The following is a 20,383-nucleotide window of genomic DNA, read 5'->3' on the forward strand; positions in this document are numbered from 1 at the left end:
TAATAAAAGCAGAGTAGGAATAGTACAGAGATAGACAAATATGAGCAATGAAAACCATCCAGAAATTCCTCCCTTATGTGAACTCAATTTATGACAGAAGTGATACTGCATAGCCATGGGGAAAGGATGGGCTTTACTGTAACTGGTTCTGCAACTATTGGGCATTCATGTGGAAAAATGAAATTGGATTCTTCTACCTTCCATCACACCTAAATGTAAAAGACAAATAATTTAACTTTCAGAAGATAATATTAGAGAATACTTTCATGAATTCCAGGATTTTCAAAACAAGACGCAAAAAAGTACAATCATGAAGGATGAATAAATTCGACATTACAATTCAGAAATTCTATTAATGTAGGAACAGATCACTGTAAACAAGTGCTTAATCTATGTGAATGTCTGATGGAATATGTGAAATTCACACAGGATACAGGGTGACTTTTCATTCCTTCACATTTCAAAATATCTAGTGTCTTTGGCCCTGCCCACTAAGTATCACTGGCAAAGTAGTACCCATTCAAAACATGCATGCACACGCACACAAACACACACACCTGTTCACTGTGACAAATTTTAAAGACCTTCATAAATTTCCCAAACGTCCCTAGGGATGATGCCCCTATCATGAGAAACTCTGATCTTTGAGATCAGGATGAGATCACCGTCATAAGAAACTCATGATCTTGGTTGATGGCTGCCTGGAATAAGGGTTACATCTCTCAATTTGTTTTGCGGATAGATATGACCTTGTCACTAAGTATGGGCCCATTACATGTCAGAAATGCCTTTAAAGGAAAAGGATATATTCTTCTTATTCCTGATGGATGCAATATGCTTTGTAGGATTGATGGCAGGAGCTGGAGTAGCCATCTTGGACTTGAAGATGAAAAACATGTATTGAGGATGGAGAACAACCACCAAACTTGAGTACCTGAAGGTCATTATCCACTTTACCAGTCCTGGGATACTTACATTTATGTAAAAGAAATAAGCTTTGACTTAATTTTAATAATATTATTTTGGATTTCTATTACTCACATTAAACCTAATCCTAACAGGTAGCTATTTTTATTATCCCTATTTTACAGATGATAAAACTAAGAGGCTAAGTTAATTGTCCAAGGTTGCACAGCTAGTATGTAGCAGAGCTGGGATTTGAAACTGTACAGTCTAACTTGAGATCTTGTGCTTTTACTGACCATGATATTTTGTCCCTGCTATTAGACAGAAGGGAGAGAGCCTACTGGAACAGGAGCAATTGATGATGGGGATGATATTGAGAACAGCTGTTTTTTTTTTAAAGCTGTAATAAAAAATGTACATAAACATACATTTAGTTAGACATATTATTGTAACTGTAATTCAAGAATTCTTTTTTTCAGAAAAAGCAAGCCCATTGCTCCTGTCATGTGTGTGGAGTAAATTATTTCAATGAACTATAATTTAATCTTCAGTTCATAACATTTAAAGTCATATCACTTATACTTCAACCCAATTTGCTGTCAAATGAAGGTGCATTTCTCCCTTTCTGCTCAACGTACAGACTCTATAGCCTGTTTCTGTTTACAAGGTTTCTAGGTGTTAGTTTAATCTTCTCCTGAAAATATGTTTTGAGGGTATGGTAAAGTGACAGAGGTCATTTTTTAAAACAAAATTTATGCAAGAATAATTAATATGCAGAATTATATTAGTTCCAGGTATACAATTTAATGATTCCATATAGGCCATTTTAAAAACTATTTTATTATTATTTATTTATTCATGAGAGACACAGAGAGAGAGAGACAGGGAGAGAGAGAGAGAGAGAGAGAGGCAGAGACACAGGCAGAGGGAGAAGCAGGCTCCATGCAGGGAACCCAACGTGGGACTCGATCCCAGGTCTCCAGGATTAGGCCCTGGGCCGAAGGCAACGCTAAACCACTGAGCCACCCAGGCTGCCCCAGGCCATTTTTTAATGGAAAAAGAATTATAACTAAAGTTATCATCTAGTCAATGAGGGGTTCGAGAAAGTTGATCAGTGAATTTAGGGTAAAATACAGGCAATGTGACACACGCAAAATTCCTATTGAGAACTCCAAAAGACTCCTCGAAGAAACAAAGCAGCTTCAGATGTACATTGTGTTATTTCTTACTTGGGCAGCTCTATAAGAAATGGGGTTTATTTAATTATGGTTACTAAAAAGAGCATAGTAAGAGTGAACTCTCAAGCTCACCTAGAACTAATTTAAACAAGGTAGTATCAATAGGTGCTGTATAGGAAAAAATCTATTTGAAATGGTGTCTTTGTTCAGATATTCTATTTAATTTTAATTTTTTTAAAAAAGATTTTATTTATTCATGAGAGACACAGAGAGAGAGAGAGTCAGAGACACAGACAGAGGGAGGAGCAGGCTCCATTCAGGAAGCCCGACGTGGGACTCGATCCTGGGTCTCCAGGATCATGCCCTGGGCCAAAGGCAGGAGCTAAACCGCTGAGCCACCCAGGGATCCCTAATTTTAATTTTTTGAGTAGGTTAACAGTCACATGATTCAAATGCTAAAAAATATATATTTTTTTATTTTTGAATGTCATATCCTGAAGAGTTTTGCATTTGATGAGGAGTTTCAAGCTAACATTTACTAAAGGTCCTCTTTAAAAGTATTTGGCAAGCACTTACATTTTAATAGACACTAAAATAATCAGTCTGACTTTTAACTTACAGGCACTGTTGCCTCAAATTTCTGCTTCGAAGAGTACCTTTACGATTTTTGTCATGTTTTATTATTGTCTATAACTTTCTATACCTAATATTTTTCTGTAGCAATAACTCATTTTTAACATTTACCGTTTGGCTTCCTCCCTAAGCAGATCCTTGAGATCTTGGATATGAAGTACTAAACATTTGCCTCTATACATTAAAATGTGTACTATCCATGTCCTTCTCTGAAAACCATCTCATGGACACAGAGCTGTGCTTTGAGGAAAGACACATGATGTGTTGCCCAGCTGCCAGGAGTGCTCAGCGGACAGCCTGCTGATATTAGCTCCTTCCAGGTCTGGTCTGCAGATGCCACCTCTCCTGAGGTCATGTCCCCACAGGACAGCTTCAACCTGGAGTCCAAGGGAGGAGGAGTAATAAAGGCTGGCCATTTTAGCCAGATGCCTGTCAACTCTGATTGGCAATATTTGCTCCAGAGCTTCCTCACAATAGTGGCCAAGGCTTTGTTAGGCCTGCTTGGTATCCTGATTTCCACTATGCACACCCTGTTTTGTCCCTTCTTTTCTCAAGGTCAATTTCAAAGGGACAATGTGTACCCCCATCTCCGTCTCAGCATGTTTCCAGAGAAGCTAACCTGCAACACCATGCTTGAGGAAATACCGTCCTAAATGGTGTTTTCAGGACAGATGTCAAAGGGCTTCATGATGGCTTTAAAATAAAGCATGAAATTTAAAAACAAAGGCCATGAATATGATTTTATGTGATTGAAGGCAGTTCAGCTTTTATACAGGGTATCCAAAACTTTTAGTGCAATTTTAAGTCATCTAGTAAATGCTAGATGTCATTAGCTATTTGGAAGTTTTCAAGAGCTATTCAGATGATGGTTGAAAAATCAAACTAAAAAATTATCTTAATGGATTTTTTAAAAAAGAACTTGAATCCCGTGACAAATGCTGTTTTTTAAAAATGGAGCTAAATTATACTCTTATAATTATATTCACAAACCAAGCCTATATATGACAAAATTCAAATATGTCACAGAATTTTGATTCCTTTTTGAGTTCGCCTGCCTATAAAGAAACAGGTAGAAGAGAAACTGCTGGTCCATTCAATAAGTACAGTAACAATCCTACTTGAAATCCATACACATAACGATTACTACTGTTCAAAGGTCATGATTTTGGAATACTTTGTCCTACTGTCAGACCATTCTGAATCTAAATCAATTAGAATACATGTCAATCAGCAGAGCGGTGTTCGAGGTCAGGAACAAGGATGTCTTAAATTTGACACATGGTTCAGTCAAATTTTCTAACTCTGAGATTGTGGCACAACTAGTTAATGTTCCGAGACTACTCATTTAAGTATCCTTTGTTATCTTTCATGTCTGAGCATCAAATAAAGATACTGGTTTCATAAAAGTTGCTCCATGGTGAGAATTACCTGGGATGCTTGTTAAATTGACTCCTATGCCCTTTCCCTAGAATACATTTCATTTCAGCCCATTTAGAGACTGAATATTATAAATACAGCCCCATATATTTATGTTCAGAGGTTTCAGGAAATAGCTAATTAAGACGCATATACTTATTTAAGACATCAAACCTTTTTATAGTCATCCATTGCTGCTTGGAGTCCCGTGGTATGCATTCACAGACACCTGAGTACCTTCTTATTTGTGACTGGCTATAGCATTCTATGTCTGTGTGGTCTCATTAGCTTCACTGTTCTAAGAACGAATTATTCCCCAAATCCTGGTCACCTGTTTGACAAAGTAAATTACTGGTTGCAAAGAGAACTGACAGTTCTTGAATTGAAAAGTTCAAATCTATCACTTCTACAGAAGTGCAATTTTAAAAATCAAACAAAACCATGATTTTATTATAAGGTAGAACTTAAAAGCATTTTAAAACCACCATTAAAAAAACAAAACCACCATTAAACATTTCCTAGTGAAAAACTACTTTATTTTTTTAAAATTATTAAATAATAAATAAATAGAAAATCCTTCAATGTAAGCCTTTTCCTTTGATAAACTTATTAAGTATGACATATGTACAGAAAAGTGTTTGAATCATGTGTGTGATTTTTTATAAAATGAACACACCTGTGTAAGTAGGACCCACAAGAACCAGAGCATAAACACCTCAATACTCCCCCATATATTCTCCTATTGTAACATCCCCTTCCCTACCATGTGTAACTGCTATCCTGACTTTGAACACTGTATGTTAGCTTTATGGTTTTGAATTCTATATAGATGGTATCATATAGTATATATTGTTTGGCTTAACTAAATATTATATTTGTGAGATTCATGCATGTTGCATGAACTCTCATGTCTACATACTATTTTATTGTGTGAACACGCAATTTGCTTATCCATTCTTCCAAACTTCCATTTATTTGGGGGCTATTACAGATAGCGCTTCTATGAACATTTTGGTACATGTCTTTTGGTGAACATGCATGTATTCATTTCTGTTGTATATAGACCCATGACCGGGACTCCTATGTTATTAGGTATTCCTAATTCAACTTTGTAGATGCTACCAGAATAGTTACCCACACTGATTGCACAAATTTATATTCCCACATGTATGACAGTTCTGGTTGGTCCACATTCTCACCAACACTTGGCACCCTATTCTTTCCATTTTAGTCCTTCTAGTGTATGAAATGGTATCACAATGTAATTTTAATTTGCATTTCCCTGGTGACTTTCTAGCATCTTTTTTCATATATTAATGGGCCATTTTGTGAGGTGTCTTTTCAAGTCTTTTACCCATTTATTTACTAAGATCTGTAATTTTTTAAAAAGATTTTATTTATTCATGAGAGACACAGAGAGGCAGAGACACAGGCAGAGGGAGAAGCAGGATCCCCACGGGAAGCCCAATGCAGGACTTGATCCCAAGACTGTGGGGTCACAACCTGAGCCAAAGGCAGATACTCAACCATTGAGCTACCCAGGTGCCCCTGTAATATATACTTTTTTTGACTTGTAGTTCTTTATGCATTCTGGATTCAAGTCTTTAATTAAGTTGTCATTGTTTATATTCTTGTTCTCCACACTTTAATGACTTATTGTAACTTGGATAAAAAATTTTGATAAAAATTATTTCTGGACTCACCTCCCTAAACTCTGGCTCAAACTGTTTCTCAGTCACATTTTCCTTCTTAAAATGAGTTATCACAGTGTCTATGACTACACTACCTTGTTCAGCCAGTTATTTCTCCCTACTTTTCTTCTGGTTTATCTTTGTATCACATTTATTCAAACCAGCTTCCTGGTTTTGAAAGAAACATACATAAGGAAAAGATATACTGTACGATTTAGTACAAAGAGACACTAGAGGGATCCCTGGGTGGCGCAGCGGTTTGGCGCCTGCCTTTGGCCCAGGGCGCGATCCTGGAGACCCGGGATCGAATCCCACGTCGGGCTCCCAGTGCATGGAGCCTGCCTCTCTCTCTCTCTCTCTCTATGACTATCATAAATAAATAAAAAAATTAAAAAAAAAGAGACACTAGAAAGCAGGAGACTTGAAGGCTGATATTAAGTGGCAATGTGACATAGGGCAAATCAGTTAACCTCTCGGGACTTCAATTTCCTCTTCTGTATTAATGAGAAGGTTGGAATGAATGACCAAAATCCTCATTAATCTAATAAGTGGATTTTCTTGAGTATTAAATCCCACATCTGCTTATTTATAACCATAATAAGTATACTATTTCCTCATTAAAGTACAGCTCTTCAAAAAACTCTTTTCAAATACAGAGGCAGAATGTAGTGTGATTAAGAGTATGCTCTCTGGAATCAGGTTGCCTGGGATTCTTTTACAAGGTGCTTCCTTATTTTGCGGAACAATGGCTTTTCAGCTACTAATTGATTTTTATCCCCCCAGGGTTCTTAAGAAGCCAGAAGCAGTTGCTAGTAGTGCCTCACCTAAATCTCCTTGGCCATGACCACCATTTCACTGGACACCAGCCTAACGTCCCAACTACCTGCACTCAAATCTCTTTGCTGGGTTTTCTGTGGCCACCAGTGCCCCATCTACCTCTATGCAAGTGCTGGGCATTGACTTTCCCAGTCTTTATGGGAACAGCCTTCCCTGGATGACTGCCAGGAGCTGCAGAAAGTACTCCACTTCTCTTGTACCACAAGTGGGAAAACTGAGGTGCAGGTTGCTAGGTGTTCTCAAAACTCCAGAGCAGCGTTGTGCCTAATAGTCTAAAGTGTTAACTTTTTTGATAATGAATTTTTATTGGCTTCCTTCCATTCTGTCTGAATTCTTTACTGCCCTCCTGGTGTGTGCCCGAGATTACATCCCAAATAAACTCTCTGCACTCAACTACTTGTCTCAGAGTCAATTCTAGGGCAACACGAACTAAGAGGAGGCCCTTAGAACAACTTCAGGGGCATTTTATCACAGCCCACTTAAGAAAGTTGCTTTCCTTCTTTGTGCTCTTATACCGTAGCAATACATCAAAAGGATAACCCGAAGATATCAGGATATTACCAAGTGGACTAAAAATTACCCAAATATTGTATAATGAATAAACTTTCCTGTGAATTTTTAAGTATTTCTCTAAATAAAATTGACACTTGATAGTAATATACTAATATAGAGAGGTTCATTTCACACTCCTACTTTATTCCCTTGAAGTTGTTAAAAATACATTTAAAGAAATAAAATATGTCCTAAATAACATGTTGCTATATTGGATCTTAAATGATCTGGCTTGCAAAATCACAAATTGCAAGGCTTTTCGTTCATTTGTCAAAAATAGAATGACTACTATTCCTTTAAATTTATAAGTGCATTTTTAGAAACTATTCATTTTTTTAATTTAATGATACTCAGAATGATAAGGGATTCTGTAGACTACATTTCCAAATCATACCAGTATATGATTATAGGACTTTTTGCAGTTTATTGTGAGGGCCCCAATTCGATTTCATGATCTTAAGTAACAATCTATAAAAAAAGGGGAAAAACAAAAAATCTTAAAGTTCATACTGAAAACAATAAGTCAAAATACAAATAGGTGGCATGTTTTCTAGCAAACACACACACACAAAGAAAAAATGTTAATTTAAATCCACTTTTTATTCTTTCATAGATTTTAACAATTATACACAACTTTTAACATAAAGATACTGAAATCTCAAGGATAAGGAGGCAATATATATGGCCTCTTCTATTCGTTCTTCAGGATGGAAGGAAATTTCCAAAGGGTACAATGTGTGAGATTTAACACTGGAAAAATACATATGAAACTTGTTTAACTGGCTCCACCTAGGACCAGGCATAGCACAATAAATATAGAACTGCATCATCTTTTTAAAAGATTGTTGTAATTTTAACACATTCTTACCAAACAAATATGATCAGTGACCAATTTGAAATTCTACAACATACAGGTGGAGGAACACTTATAATGAATATCAGAGCATCTTCTATCTCTAGCATCTTCACATCCATACATCAACATTCTTAAAAGGGAGTAGAAATTACATTGCAAATTCAGAACAACAAAAAAAAAACTTGGTCAAACTTTCTTCATCCTATCATTCATTACTATCACAATCCTAGTTTGCTGGTAGGTTTAAGGTAGGAATAGAACATTTTTGAAATCCTTTTCATTTCCACGGGTCTTAGGGCCTCTGGGTAGGAGGCCACATTGGAAGCAAACTGATAAAGCAGCACCATTAAGTCCATATCTCAACAAATCACTGCATAATTTTTATCTTCTAATATTTGGAAAGGTAAAAAAAAAAAAAAAAAAAAAAAAGCTGCATAGAAGAGTATCTATCCTGAATAGCAAGCCACTGTAAAAAAATGCAATGAAAGGATTTAAACAAACTAGAGCTGAATTCTCTACTCATGGCATCTTTCCTTAACAGACCAAAAGAAATATGTTACCTAAAAATTAAATAATAATATACTGAGGCATAAAATAAATACTTTATTTATGCTATTGCATTTGGGTATTTGAGATTGTTTGACCTGTTCACATTCCCTTTCCTCTTCCCAAAGAGGAAGCAACGGTGCCAGCACTATTGGTCAGAAAGAGTTAATGAGAAACTGTTGCTCTCAGAGCTGTTCCGCAGTGTGCCTTATACAGACACAGAAATTATTATTTTAAAACATATACTTAAAAGACAAGATGAAATTATCTTTTCATCACACGACCCAGATTCTGGCATCAGCAGATATTAAGAATTAATTTCATCCCTATTAAACAGAATGGAAACTGTTATGCTGCTATTGCTACAGATATTCTGAGAAATCTTTTGAGCCAGTAAACTGGTTGTTCAAAAGTTCAATAAGCCGAGAAACATGCAAACACATGACACACATCATTATCTTGTAAAAACGCAATGCCACTCTGGCCCCAAGAATCACTACAGTCCAGCGGGTCCTTAATGGTGCAAACAGCCTTTAACCACACTGAATACTTTCTCTGTGGCATTTCACTGCCCACCACACTGCCACATGATTCTTAGAAGCTCAGGCTTCTAAGGTGTTTGAGGAAAAGAAAAGGGTTTGATGTGGATCAAGTTCCCAGTGATTGTTTTAAATGCAATTTTTAAAAAGAATTTCCTAGTTACGTAGTAGTATAGTCCTTGATACTGAATTTTTCATACTGAAATAAAATATGCTTTAACAAGATGATGTTTAAGTTTGACCACCTGGCTCCTTTTCCACTTTTTTAGAGGGTAGTGATTTCATACACTGTGCTGAGTCCCACAAATGCCTGTTTTAAAAACAGTAGAGTTCCCAACAGTTTCCTATAAACATTCCTGATTTACACTGGGGGAAGCAATGCATAATTGGAACATTAATCATTCATGTTTTTAAAAAAGCAATTATAAACCTTACCACATAGATATTGAGTCATTTCACAAAGTACCTGTCAAAATGTATAGAAATCTGGCCTTCCATTCCAAATCTATTGCAAAGAGAGTACATGCAGTAGTCCTGTTTACGATTTAATGGAGATGAGGAAAGGGCAAACCTAGGACAAAGAGGGATGTCACCCCACAGATAAGTTTACAGTAGTGTAGCCATTATATATCGTATTTACTACATTCACCACTTCGGAGAAAGGATCACGGAGGTTCTTCAAACACTGGAACAAAGGAATGTTTGTTTCATAGAAGACCTACCAGATAAACAGGGAAACAAGTGAGAACACACATAGGCACTAGTCTTAAAGCTGCACAGTAAAGAAGCAAGGGTTTGGAGATGAGAAATTTAGGAAAATATACACATGTGAGAGCCTGCCGAAGAAAGGAAGGAAAAAAAAATCACAGTTCTAATCTTCAAGGCTACGAAATGCGTTCTGCATATCTTCAAGAAGTTGTGCATAGTCGGCTTTGATCTTTGCCTCACCGTCTTTCACTGGATCCTGAAAAAAGACATTACAGAATTCAATTTACCTTTGGAAAATAATATTCAAGATAGGTAGTAAGTTACTTATATTTAACATATTTTGAGTATTAGTGAGGTACACTGGCAAATCGCAGGCAGGAGTCAAAATTACTCTTATTTTCCTTTAAGGGTAGAAATGTACACAAGGAAGAGTACTCCAACCTAACAAAGACACAAAGTTTTGATTCCCCCTGAAACTAATAATATACTCTATATCAATTAAATTGCATTTAAACAAAACAATTTTTTAAAAAGACAAAATTTTGGTTTTGTTTTGTTTTTTTAAAGATTTATTTATTTATTTATTTATTTATTTATTTATTTATTTATTTATTATTTATTTATGATAGACATAGAGAGAGAGAGAGAGAGAGGCAGAGACACAGGCAGAGGGAGAAGCAGGCTCCATGCAGGGAGCCCGATGTGGGACTCGATCCCGGGACTCCAGGATTGCGCCCTGGGCCAAAGGCAGGCACTAAACCGCTGAGCCACCCAGGGATCCCCAAAATTTTGGTTTTGTAATTGGCCTGCTAACTGTATTCAATGACCAATGGATATATCCTCAACAATATGCAAAAGATGGGGAAATTACGCAGTATCACACACTCGATGCATTCTACCGCACGTACACAATAGTTGGAATTCGTTTAGTCAAAACACAATTACTGTTCAAGGTCTCACGGTATCACACTGGCACAGGGAAGTAAAATTTCTAAAATAATCTTAAAATGCATCACATTTTAAATTCCTATGGAAAACATCTTGAGTAGTATGTGTAAAAGAGGCTTTAAAATATTGAAGCTCTCTAACCGAATCATTCATTCTACTTCTGGGAACCTATAATAGGAAAATACACAAAACCAACTACATAAACCAAGCTGTTCATACCAATAATTGGAAATTTCCTAAATACTTAATAATAGAAAAATATTACTCCCCAGCCACAAAATAATACTACAGAAGAATATTTAATAACATAAAAGACTCAGGATCCCTGGGTGGCTCAGCGGTTTAGCGCCTGCAGCCCAGGGCGTGATCCTGGAGTCCCGGGATCGAGTCCCATGTCGGGCTCCTTGCACGGAGCCTGCTTCACCCTCTGCCTATGTCTCTGCCTCTCTCTCTCTGTCTCTCTCATGAATAAATAAATAAAATCTTTAAAAAACCCAAAAACATGAAAGACTGAAGGGCGTCTGGGTGGCTCAGTCAGTTAAGCAGCTGACTCCTGATTTTGGCTCAAGTCATGATCTCAAGGGTCCTGGGATGGAGCCCTGTGCCTGGCTTCACATTCAGCAAGGAGACTGCTTGAGGAGTGTCTCCCTCTGCCCTTTGCCTGCTTGTGCTCTTGCTCTCTCTCTCTAAAATTTAAAAAAAAAAAAAAAAAACTTTAAAATTTTTATTTCAGTATGATTAATACACAGTATTGTATAAGTTTTAAGTGTGCAGTATAGTGATTCAACAATTCTATACATTACTCAGTGTTCATTATAACAGTGGACTCTCTTTTTAAAATAGATTTATTTATTTATTTATTTATTTATTTATTTATTTATTTATTGAGCACAAGCAGGGGGAGGGGCAGAAGAAGTGAGAGAATCTCAAGCAGATTCCATGCTCAGTGCAGAGCCCGATGTGGGCTTGATCTAACGACCCTGAGACCATGACCTGACCTGAAATCAAGAATCAGACACTTACCCGACTGAACCGCCCAGGTGCCCCAGTCCCCCTCACCTATTTTACCCATCTCCCAGCCATCTCTGCTCTGGCAACTACCAGTTTGTTCTCTATAAGAGTCTGTTTTTTGGTTTGTCTCTTTTTCCCTTGCTCATTTGTTTTGTTTCTTAAATTCCACATGAGTGAAACCATATGGTATTTGCCTTCATCTAACTTATTTCACTAAACATTATATTCTCTAGATCCATACATGTTGCAAGTGGCAAGATTTCATTATTTTTTTATATGGTTGAATAATACTCCACTGTACGTGTACATCACATTTTCTTTATCCAAATGAATGTATAATTTTTAAAAATAAAATTTGGATCAAGTTACATAAGGAGTTTTTTTGCAACCTGATTTTTTCAGATATCTGATATCCCCATATCTTTGGATTTTTCTTTGAAAAAACACTATTAATGTCTTCATAATATTCTTGCTAAAATGTACATGCCATAATGTTCTGTTGACTTTCACTCCTGAATGACATTTAAGAAGTTTAATAAATAATCTATTACATATATTCATATCAAAAATCTCTGATTATTGTGTGCCAACTATACTTCAACTAAAAAAAATCTCTAATCATTTCCTTGGGTTGTATGTTTTGAATTGGAATGACAGGACTCAAAGAGTGTGAATATTTTAAAATTCTTGATACAGTGAGTGTCTATTTTTACAGATTTACTTTCACCCTATAGTGTAAACAAACACTACATATACACGCAGAGAATCCTTCTCAGTTTCTCATTAGGTGATTGGTAAATATACTTGGATGTCGTGACTTTGAAATAATTAAATACAACCCAACTGACCAAATATTTTTAAAAAAATCTTACATGTTGGAGTTTCTACTGATGATTTCATTAAATCATCTATATGTTGTATACTTCAAAAAAAAAAAAAAAGAGAGAGAGAGAATCCACCTAAAAGTTAGAAATGATGTGTAATAGGGGGAAAAATATGATGTGTAATAGGATACTCAGAAGTAAACCGAAGCAGTCATTTCAGATGAGCATGGAGGTAAAATGGTAATAGGTACGTGAGGAAAAGTAATTGCTGCTCAGCCATGATTTTAGCTCTAAATTGCCCACAGTTAAGACAAAAGGGAAAACACGTCAGCATTTATTTTAGACATGACATACTATAATTTTTATCTCCAGAACTCTATTTGAACATAAATTTGTGGTCTGCTCTGATTCTACATAACCTGAGCATGTGTGAAAATGATAAACCCAAGTTCAACACACCAGGTTTGTGAATAAATACACTGTTGGTAAAGAGTTAAAAAAAATAAAAAGGAATATTTCCCAGTAAAAAAAGGTAAGTAGGAACAAAACATACCTTGAATTTCATGGAGGAAAGTTTATAGAGGATCTCCCCCATGTGCTCACGGATAATGGACCATGTGATCTTATTGTCACTCTGTGCAGTGGTTTCAACAGCTCTACGGGCCATATCATAAAATGCAATCATGTTGGACAGCATCCCGACTGTCTTGTAGAATGGACAGAACCTAGGGTATAAATGAAAACCAAAATAATTAATAAAAATAAAATCCAAACCAGGTTCATACTTCCATCTATAAAATATCAGAGCATCAGCTTCTTTATATAAATATGCAGACTACTTAGATTTATTGGATGATAATAATGAATGGGAAAAAAAAGCGGAAAAGACTAACAAAGATTTAACCTGAGTTTCTGGGCAGAGATGGAATATGGAGTGGACAGATAGATGGAGAGATATTTGTTTATTTACTTTAAGAGTGATATTTATTTTTATCTAGTAAAATAATCAGAGGAAGAACAATCAAACAATACTGCTATAATCTAACAACTCTCTGAGGGTCTGTTCCTGTACAGCGCAGTTAAAGGAGTAACAACCCAAATGGTAAAATAACTGAGTTCCAAAGACTCCCTGTGAAGTGGGGTTAAGGTTTAATGAGTAATAGAAAAACAGAAAACTGCCTTTTCCTAAAGTGAATAGTAGTCCCTCCACTAATGAGTTCGTTTTCATTTTACCCATACCTTTTAACAATGAGGACACAAAAGTTAATATTCAACTTGGATCACATGCATGCTTACTAACTTTCTGACACATTTAAACACACTTGCATACACAATTTCATGCACATTCTGTACTTCACTTTCCAAAGAATTTTCCCCTGGTTGAGTTATCTTTGTATGGGTAGCCAGAGCTTCTTAAGTTCCTGATACTTTTTTTTAAGATTTTTATTTATTTTCTTGACAGAGCGAGAGAGTACAAGTAGGCAAACAGAGAGGGAGAAGCTTGATCCCAGAACTCCAGGAGTGAGTGGAAAGCAGATGCTTAACTGTTGAGCCACCCGGGTGCCCCCTGATAGAGATTTTTGAGGCTTACTGATTATATTGTCATATTTTCTGCTTGTCCTACATTCTAGTAATCTTCCTATTTGTTCAGTTCCCTCTTCAATCCAAATATGATTTGAGGGAGAAAAGCTAGCCTACAATGAAAGGGCTCAAATTAATGAAGTTTAAAAGAAATGGAGGCTTTAAATGAACCACAGCAGTAGTAGACACAAGTGGGATGTCTAACAGAGACTACAGTGGAAAGAAAGATACTAGGACTATTGGGAAGTGGAACAGGAAAGTAGGACATAATTACTTAGGAAAAGAGTAGAAGAGGCATGGGCAGTTTTAACAGGTAGTGAGAAAAGCATCTGAAGGAGGCAATGATCCCCGGGCTCCACACACTATGCCACAATCTAATTAAAGATGGCTGGATAATGAGTGACAATACAGTCATCACTGTACAAATGAGCAAAATCAAGATAGGGAGACAGATAGTTAGATGTTTGCTATGAACATACAAAATAAACCTATATATCGAGTCAGAGTCGTGTCTGAGAAAAAAAAAGGAGGCAGCTTTTTCTTCAAAACTCAACAGAAAATCCTCAAACAAAAAAAGAAAATCAAGATAGGTCACCTGTCATAAGGAGTATATCCATTTTGTTGTAAGAAATCATCTTTGATAAGTTTTGCTACTTCCAGAGTGATTTTATCTGTTTCTGCTAGAGAAGCCTAGAAGAAAAAAATATTTTTAGAAATCAACTTCTATAATGTGGGACCAGTGATTGCAATCAATTGAGCAGGCAAAAACTATATAATCAACACACAATCATCTATAATTAACAAATTCACTTTATAACTGCTTGTTGATTTTTTTATTGTGGTAAAAACATACAACCTAAGTTTTTCATCTTACCTTTTTGAGTGTAGTTCAGTAGTGCTTAGTATATTCACAACAGATTTCTCTAATTGTTCTTGCAAATCTGAAACTCTATACCCATTAAATAGTAGTTCTCCTTTTCCTCCTCTCCCAGACCCTGGTAACCACAATTCTACTTTCTGTTTCTATGAATGTGACTAATTCAGATGGAATCATATAGCATTTGTCTTTTTGGTATTGCTTTATATCACCTGACACAATGTCCTCAAGGTTCATCCATGTTAAAGCATGTGTTAGAATTTTCCTCTCTTTTTAAGACTTGATAATAGCCCATCACATATACATATACATATACATATACATATACATGCATTTTTCTTATCCATTCATTAATCAAAAGACAGCTGGATTGCTGCTACCTCTTAGCCATTGTGAATACTATGCTACTATGAACATGGATATAACAAATAATGTTTTTTTTGAAACAATTTCTTCACATCCTGTCTTGCTAGCTTAACTATTTGAATTCTGAGTCTTGAGTTTGTTTAAAAAAAACCCCAAAACCCCGACATCCCATAAGCAATTAATTAAAAAAAAAAATCACATGCGGTTTGGAACTATGTACATGCATGGGGTGCCTGGCTGGATTAGTTTAGCAGTGGAGTGTGCAACTCTTGATCTCAAGGTTGAGTTCAAGCCCCATGTTGGGGGTAAAGATTACTTAAAAATAAAATCTTTTAAAAGAAGAAACTATGTAAATGCAAAGTATAGCAAGCATGCGCTTATCTATGTCTGAGAGGTACTTTATTGGAATTGCTGTTAGAGCTTCTTTAAATATCACTGTCTTGGGGATCCCTGGGTGGCTCAGCGGTTTGATGCCTGCCTTTGGCCCAGGGCGCGATCCTGGAGTCCAGGGATCGAGTCCCACATCGGGCTCCCGGCATGAAGCCTGCTTCTCCCTCTGCCTGTGTCTCTGCCTCTCTCTGTGTGTGTGTATCTCTCATGAATAAATAAATAAATCTTTAAAAAAAAATCACTGTCTCAAAAGCTTTAACTTTGGCAATCACCCTAATCAGCCTAACAGGTAAAGATTTGTTGGAAATCATGGCAAAGGGGCACCTGGATGGTTCAGTGGTTAGGCATCGGCCTTCAGCTCAGGTTGTGATCCCAGTGTCCTGGGATTGAGTTCTCCATCAGGCCCCCTGCTGGGATCCTGATTCTTCCTCTGCCTATGTCTCTGCCACTGTGCATGTCTGTCTCATGAATAAATAAAATCTTTAAAAAAAAAAAAAAAAGAAGGAAATTATGGCAAAGGCACAGGCTCAGTAAGTTAACCACAGTCTTCTGTCATTTCTCTGCAACTAAGCTTCTTAGAGGTAAGGATCAGATCTTCTTTTTCATGTTTTTAAAATCTCTCTTCTCTCTAATCCCCTCTTCAACCATAGTTAGGTATTAAAATGTGTTCTGTGTTTATCCTTTTATGTGCAAAGATTGATGTGAAATGTGTATTTTATTTTGTATTAGTATTCTAAACTATGTAAGGCAGTCATATTTGCGTCTTTGGCACTTTTTCAGATCCATGCATGTTGCCGTGAGCCACAGTTGGCTTCCAGGTCTTGCATACCTCATTCTCCATGGTATGCAACTTCTCTCTCTCTCTTTTTTTTTTTTTTTTTGTAGAGACAGCACTGAGGGACATGGAGGAGCAGAGGGAAAGAGACAATTCTAAGCAGGCTCTACAACCAGCATGGAGCCCAACGCAGGACTGGATCCCACGATCCTGAGATCATGACCCCAGTTGACATTGAGTCAGACGCCCAACCGATTGAGCCAGATACCCCAACAACTTCCTTATTTTTATTTTTCATCTTTGCACCCATTAACGGGCACTGAGATTTCCTCCCTGCCACCACAAGCATGTCTAGTTAAGGACCTGTTTGGGAATTTCTTTTGAGATAAATATCTGGTAACAGAGCCACTAAGTCTGAGGGTATACAAGCAAGTTCTGACACTGCTATCCACAATGCCAGCACCAGATGACAGACACTCCTACTCAGAGTACACCGTTCCTCTATCCTCACGTGACTTGGAATTATCCAGCGTTCTGATATTTGCCATTTTAACTGGTATAACATGATATCTCGTTACTGTTTGAGCCTTTCTCCACAGGCTTGTTAATCTTTTGTGTTTCCTCTTCTATAATCTTTCCTGCTCCTTCCTTTGCCCATATGTCTGTTGGAGTTCCAGTATTCTTGTTAACTTATAGTTCTCTGTACCTGTTCGATATCAGTTTACCACTTTTAGATGTTACAAACTCCCTCCCAGTCATCTGTTTTGTTACCTCTATACACAGTAGGCCTTTGCTGAACAAAACAAAATCTTTGCTTTTGACGTAATCAAAACCTTTTTTTGTTGGTTTTATTGCTGGTGCATATGAGGGTTTGTTTATAAAGTCCTTTTTTCAACCAGATCACAAAAACATCATCTTAACATTTGTTTTCTATTAACTTGAAAGTCTTATCTTTCACACTTAAATTGTTAATCTGGAGTCTATTTTTGTGTGGAATTAGATAATAATGCATTTTTATTTTTTCCCTAGTAAACAGTTTTTTTTTTTCTTTAAAGACTTTATCTATTTGAGAAAGAGAGGAAGAGAGAGCATGAGTAGAGGCAGAGGCAAAGGGAGAAGCAGACTCCCTGCCAAGCAGGGAGCCTGATGCAGGGCTCCATCCCAGGACCTCGATATGACTTGAGCTGAAGGCAGATGCTTAACCAACTGAGCCACCCAGGCGCCACAGTAAATAGTTTTCCATCATCACTGACTAAAACAATCCAATCCATCCTCCCCTCACTTGAACTGTGATACTATCTTTGCAATGTGAAAGGTCTATATGTACATGAGTACATTTCTGCTTTGTTTTACTGATCTATTTATTTCATCAATAACACATTTTTATTACAGTGGTTTTATATTGATATCCAAAAGAGTAAAAGCTCCCTTTTTACTATTCTTTTTTAAAGGCTTAATTCTTTGTGACAGCAAATGAATTTTTGAAGCATTACTAATTTGTTCAGAAGCTGCAACTGGAAATTGGATTGACATCACATCAAAATTATAGACTTAAGTGCTGTAAGAGCTTGGATTGTCTGTTTTCAGATTTTGTTTCATTTATTAGTTTTAAAATGTTTTCCATAGAAGAAATAATTTATTTTTAAGAGAGAAAGCTGTAAAAAGTGTGTGTGTGGGGGGTGGTAGGTGGCAGAAAGAAAGGAAGAGGAAGAATCTTAGGCAGGCTCTGTGCCCAGCGCAGAGCCCGACGCAGGGCTTGACCTCATGACCCTGAGATCATGACCTGAGCCAAAATAAAGAGTCAGAGACTTAACTGACTGAGCCACCCAAGTGCCCAAAAAATAATATATATTTTTAAAATTATTCCTACAGTCTAGCTTTTGTTACCATTGTGGACACTTTATTTTTATTTTCTAACAGGTATTGCAAATATAGAGAAATTCTCTTGATTTTTTACATTTATCTTAAATCTAGAACCCCCTTATTAGTTCAAATTGTTTCTCTGTTATTTTTCTTGTCATATGAACACATTATCTACAAATAATGGTATTTTAATCTCTTTCTTTTCTTATATCATTGGTTAGGCCCCCTGATACTATTGAACACAAGCAGTGATAGTAGGCATTTTGATTTGTAAACAGAACGATCAGAAAATTCTCCACTAAGTAAAATGCCTTCCCTAGGTTTTAGTAAGTTACTTTTAACAAATTAAGGAAGTTCCTTTCTATTCCGTGTTTGCTAAGAGATTTTCAAAACTATAAATAAGTGGGGCACCTGGGTGGCTCAGTTGGTTAAGTGTTGGACTCTTGATTTCAGCTTGGGTCATGATCTCAGGGTTGTGGAATTGAGCCCTGCATTGGGGTCCTCACTGACCATGGAGCCTGCTTGGCTCCCTTTCCTTCTGCCCCCTGCCGTACCTCCCACTCACTCTTGTTCTCTTTCTCTCTCTCTCTCTCTCTCTCTCTCTCAAGAGAAAAAAAAAAAAACCAAACAACTGTAAATAAATGATGAACTTCAAATACTTCTTCCATATTAGTTCAGATATCCTTTTCCCATTATATTACATTGGTGAGTTACAATAATTGATTTTCAGTGTTGAATCATATTTGCATTCCTGAGATAAACTTTACTTGCTCATGATATTTTATTCTTTTTAATACCCTGCAGAACCTAGTAAATAGTAGCATTTCATTTAGGATTTTGATACCTACATTCATAAACCAAATTAGCCTGAGATCTTTTGGTCTTATATTGTCTTTGTCTGGTTCTGGAGATCTTCTGTTTCTAGTTCCTCTTAACTAGGGCCACAGTACTCATTTATAGAAAATGAGTATTTAACATGTGCTAGCAATCTAATAATACTATCATTTGTGGAAAAAGAATTTAAGAGGTGGAACGCCTGGGTGGCTCAGTGGTTGAGCATTTCTGCCTTTGGCTCAGGGCGTGATTCCGGAGTCCTGGAATCGAGTCTCACATAGGGCTCCCCACAGAGAGCCTCCTTCTCCCTCTGCCTGTCTCTGCCTCTCTCTCTGTCTCTCTCATGAATAAATTAAAAAAAAAAGAATTAAGAGGTGACTTTATAAGATATAATAAAAAGAACAGAACCAGATCAAGAACTCTAAGGTCCTGACTAGCCACTGCATACTAGCTGAGAAGTCATTTGGTTTTGGAATGTACTCTGGTTAAATCTATTAACACCATCCTCCTGTGAATCATCAAGACACAGACAAGAATGTAAGTCACTTGTTTAAGGTCACACAGCTAATTATTAAAGAAACTGGCATCCAACCTTTTTGATTTTTAGCCCCAGTGCTCCTGAAAAAATATAATAGATCTAAACCATGCCACCTCTAATTTGGTTGGTGATGGGTATATTTTATTTCAAGAAATAAAAATAAATCAAGTGTTTCTTTCTCATCTACAATATAACTGGGACCATGCAAAGTGCTACAAAGGATCAAAAAGAATACAAAGGTCCTAACAATTTAGTTAGTCCTTTTGATTGACCATTTTGAAGTACAAGCCCCTCTTCTGGAATCTGGGCAAGCTCTGTGGCTGCTCTGATCAGAATATAAGATAGAAGTGATATACTAGTTTTGGGGCCCAGGCTTAAGAGGCTGTTGGTTTCCATTTCTCTTTAAACACTCTGAGAGCCCTACACTGCTACATGGAGACACTACATAGAGAGAGAAATGCCCAGCCAAGGCCTAGCTGTTCTAATCATCTTAGCCCAGGCACTAAACATATGA

At 36.7% G+C, this 20,383-nt stretch overlaps 1 protein-coding gene and 1 long non-coding RNA gene across 6 annotated transcripts in view; one reads left to right on the top strand and one right to left on the bottom strand.

The window, feature by feature from the left end:
* Positions 1-845: 845 nt before the first annotated feature.
* LOC140624770 (uncharacterized) lies at positions 846-9,555 on the top strand. Its single transcript, XR_012024228.1, has 2 exons — positions 846-940; positions 6,608-9,555. It is a non-coding gene; the product is annotated as an uncharacterized lncRNA (long non-coding RNA).
* Positions 7,795-20,383, bottom strand: part of ATP6V1A (ATPase H+ transporting V1 subunit A) — a 65,545-nt gene continuing 52,956 nt past the window's right edge. For all 5 annotated transcript variants that reach the window (XM_072811682.1, XM_072811678.1, XM_072811679.1 and 2 more), the window contains exons 13-15: positions 14,822-14,916; positions 13,199-13,370; positions 7,795-10,118 (exon numbers count right to left, since the gene is read on the bottom strand). In XM_072811682.1, coding sequence (XP_072667783.1) covers positions 10,026-10,118; positions 13,199-13,370; positions 14,822-14,916 — 360 coding nt within the window. In that variant the 3' untranslated portion in view covers positions 7,795-10,025. The remainder of the gene's footprint in view (positions 10,119-13,198; positions 13,371-14,821; positions 14,917-20,383) is intronic.

This window comes from Canis lupus, chromosome 35 (genome assembly GCF_048164855.1).
Source record: "Canis lupus baileyi chromosome 35, mCanLup2.hap1, whole genome shotgun sequence".
In the NCBI taxonomy this organism is placed as follows: Eukaryota; Metazoa; Chordata; class Mammalia; order Carnivora; family Canidae; genus Canis; species Canis lupus.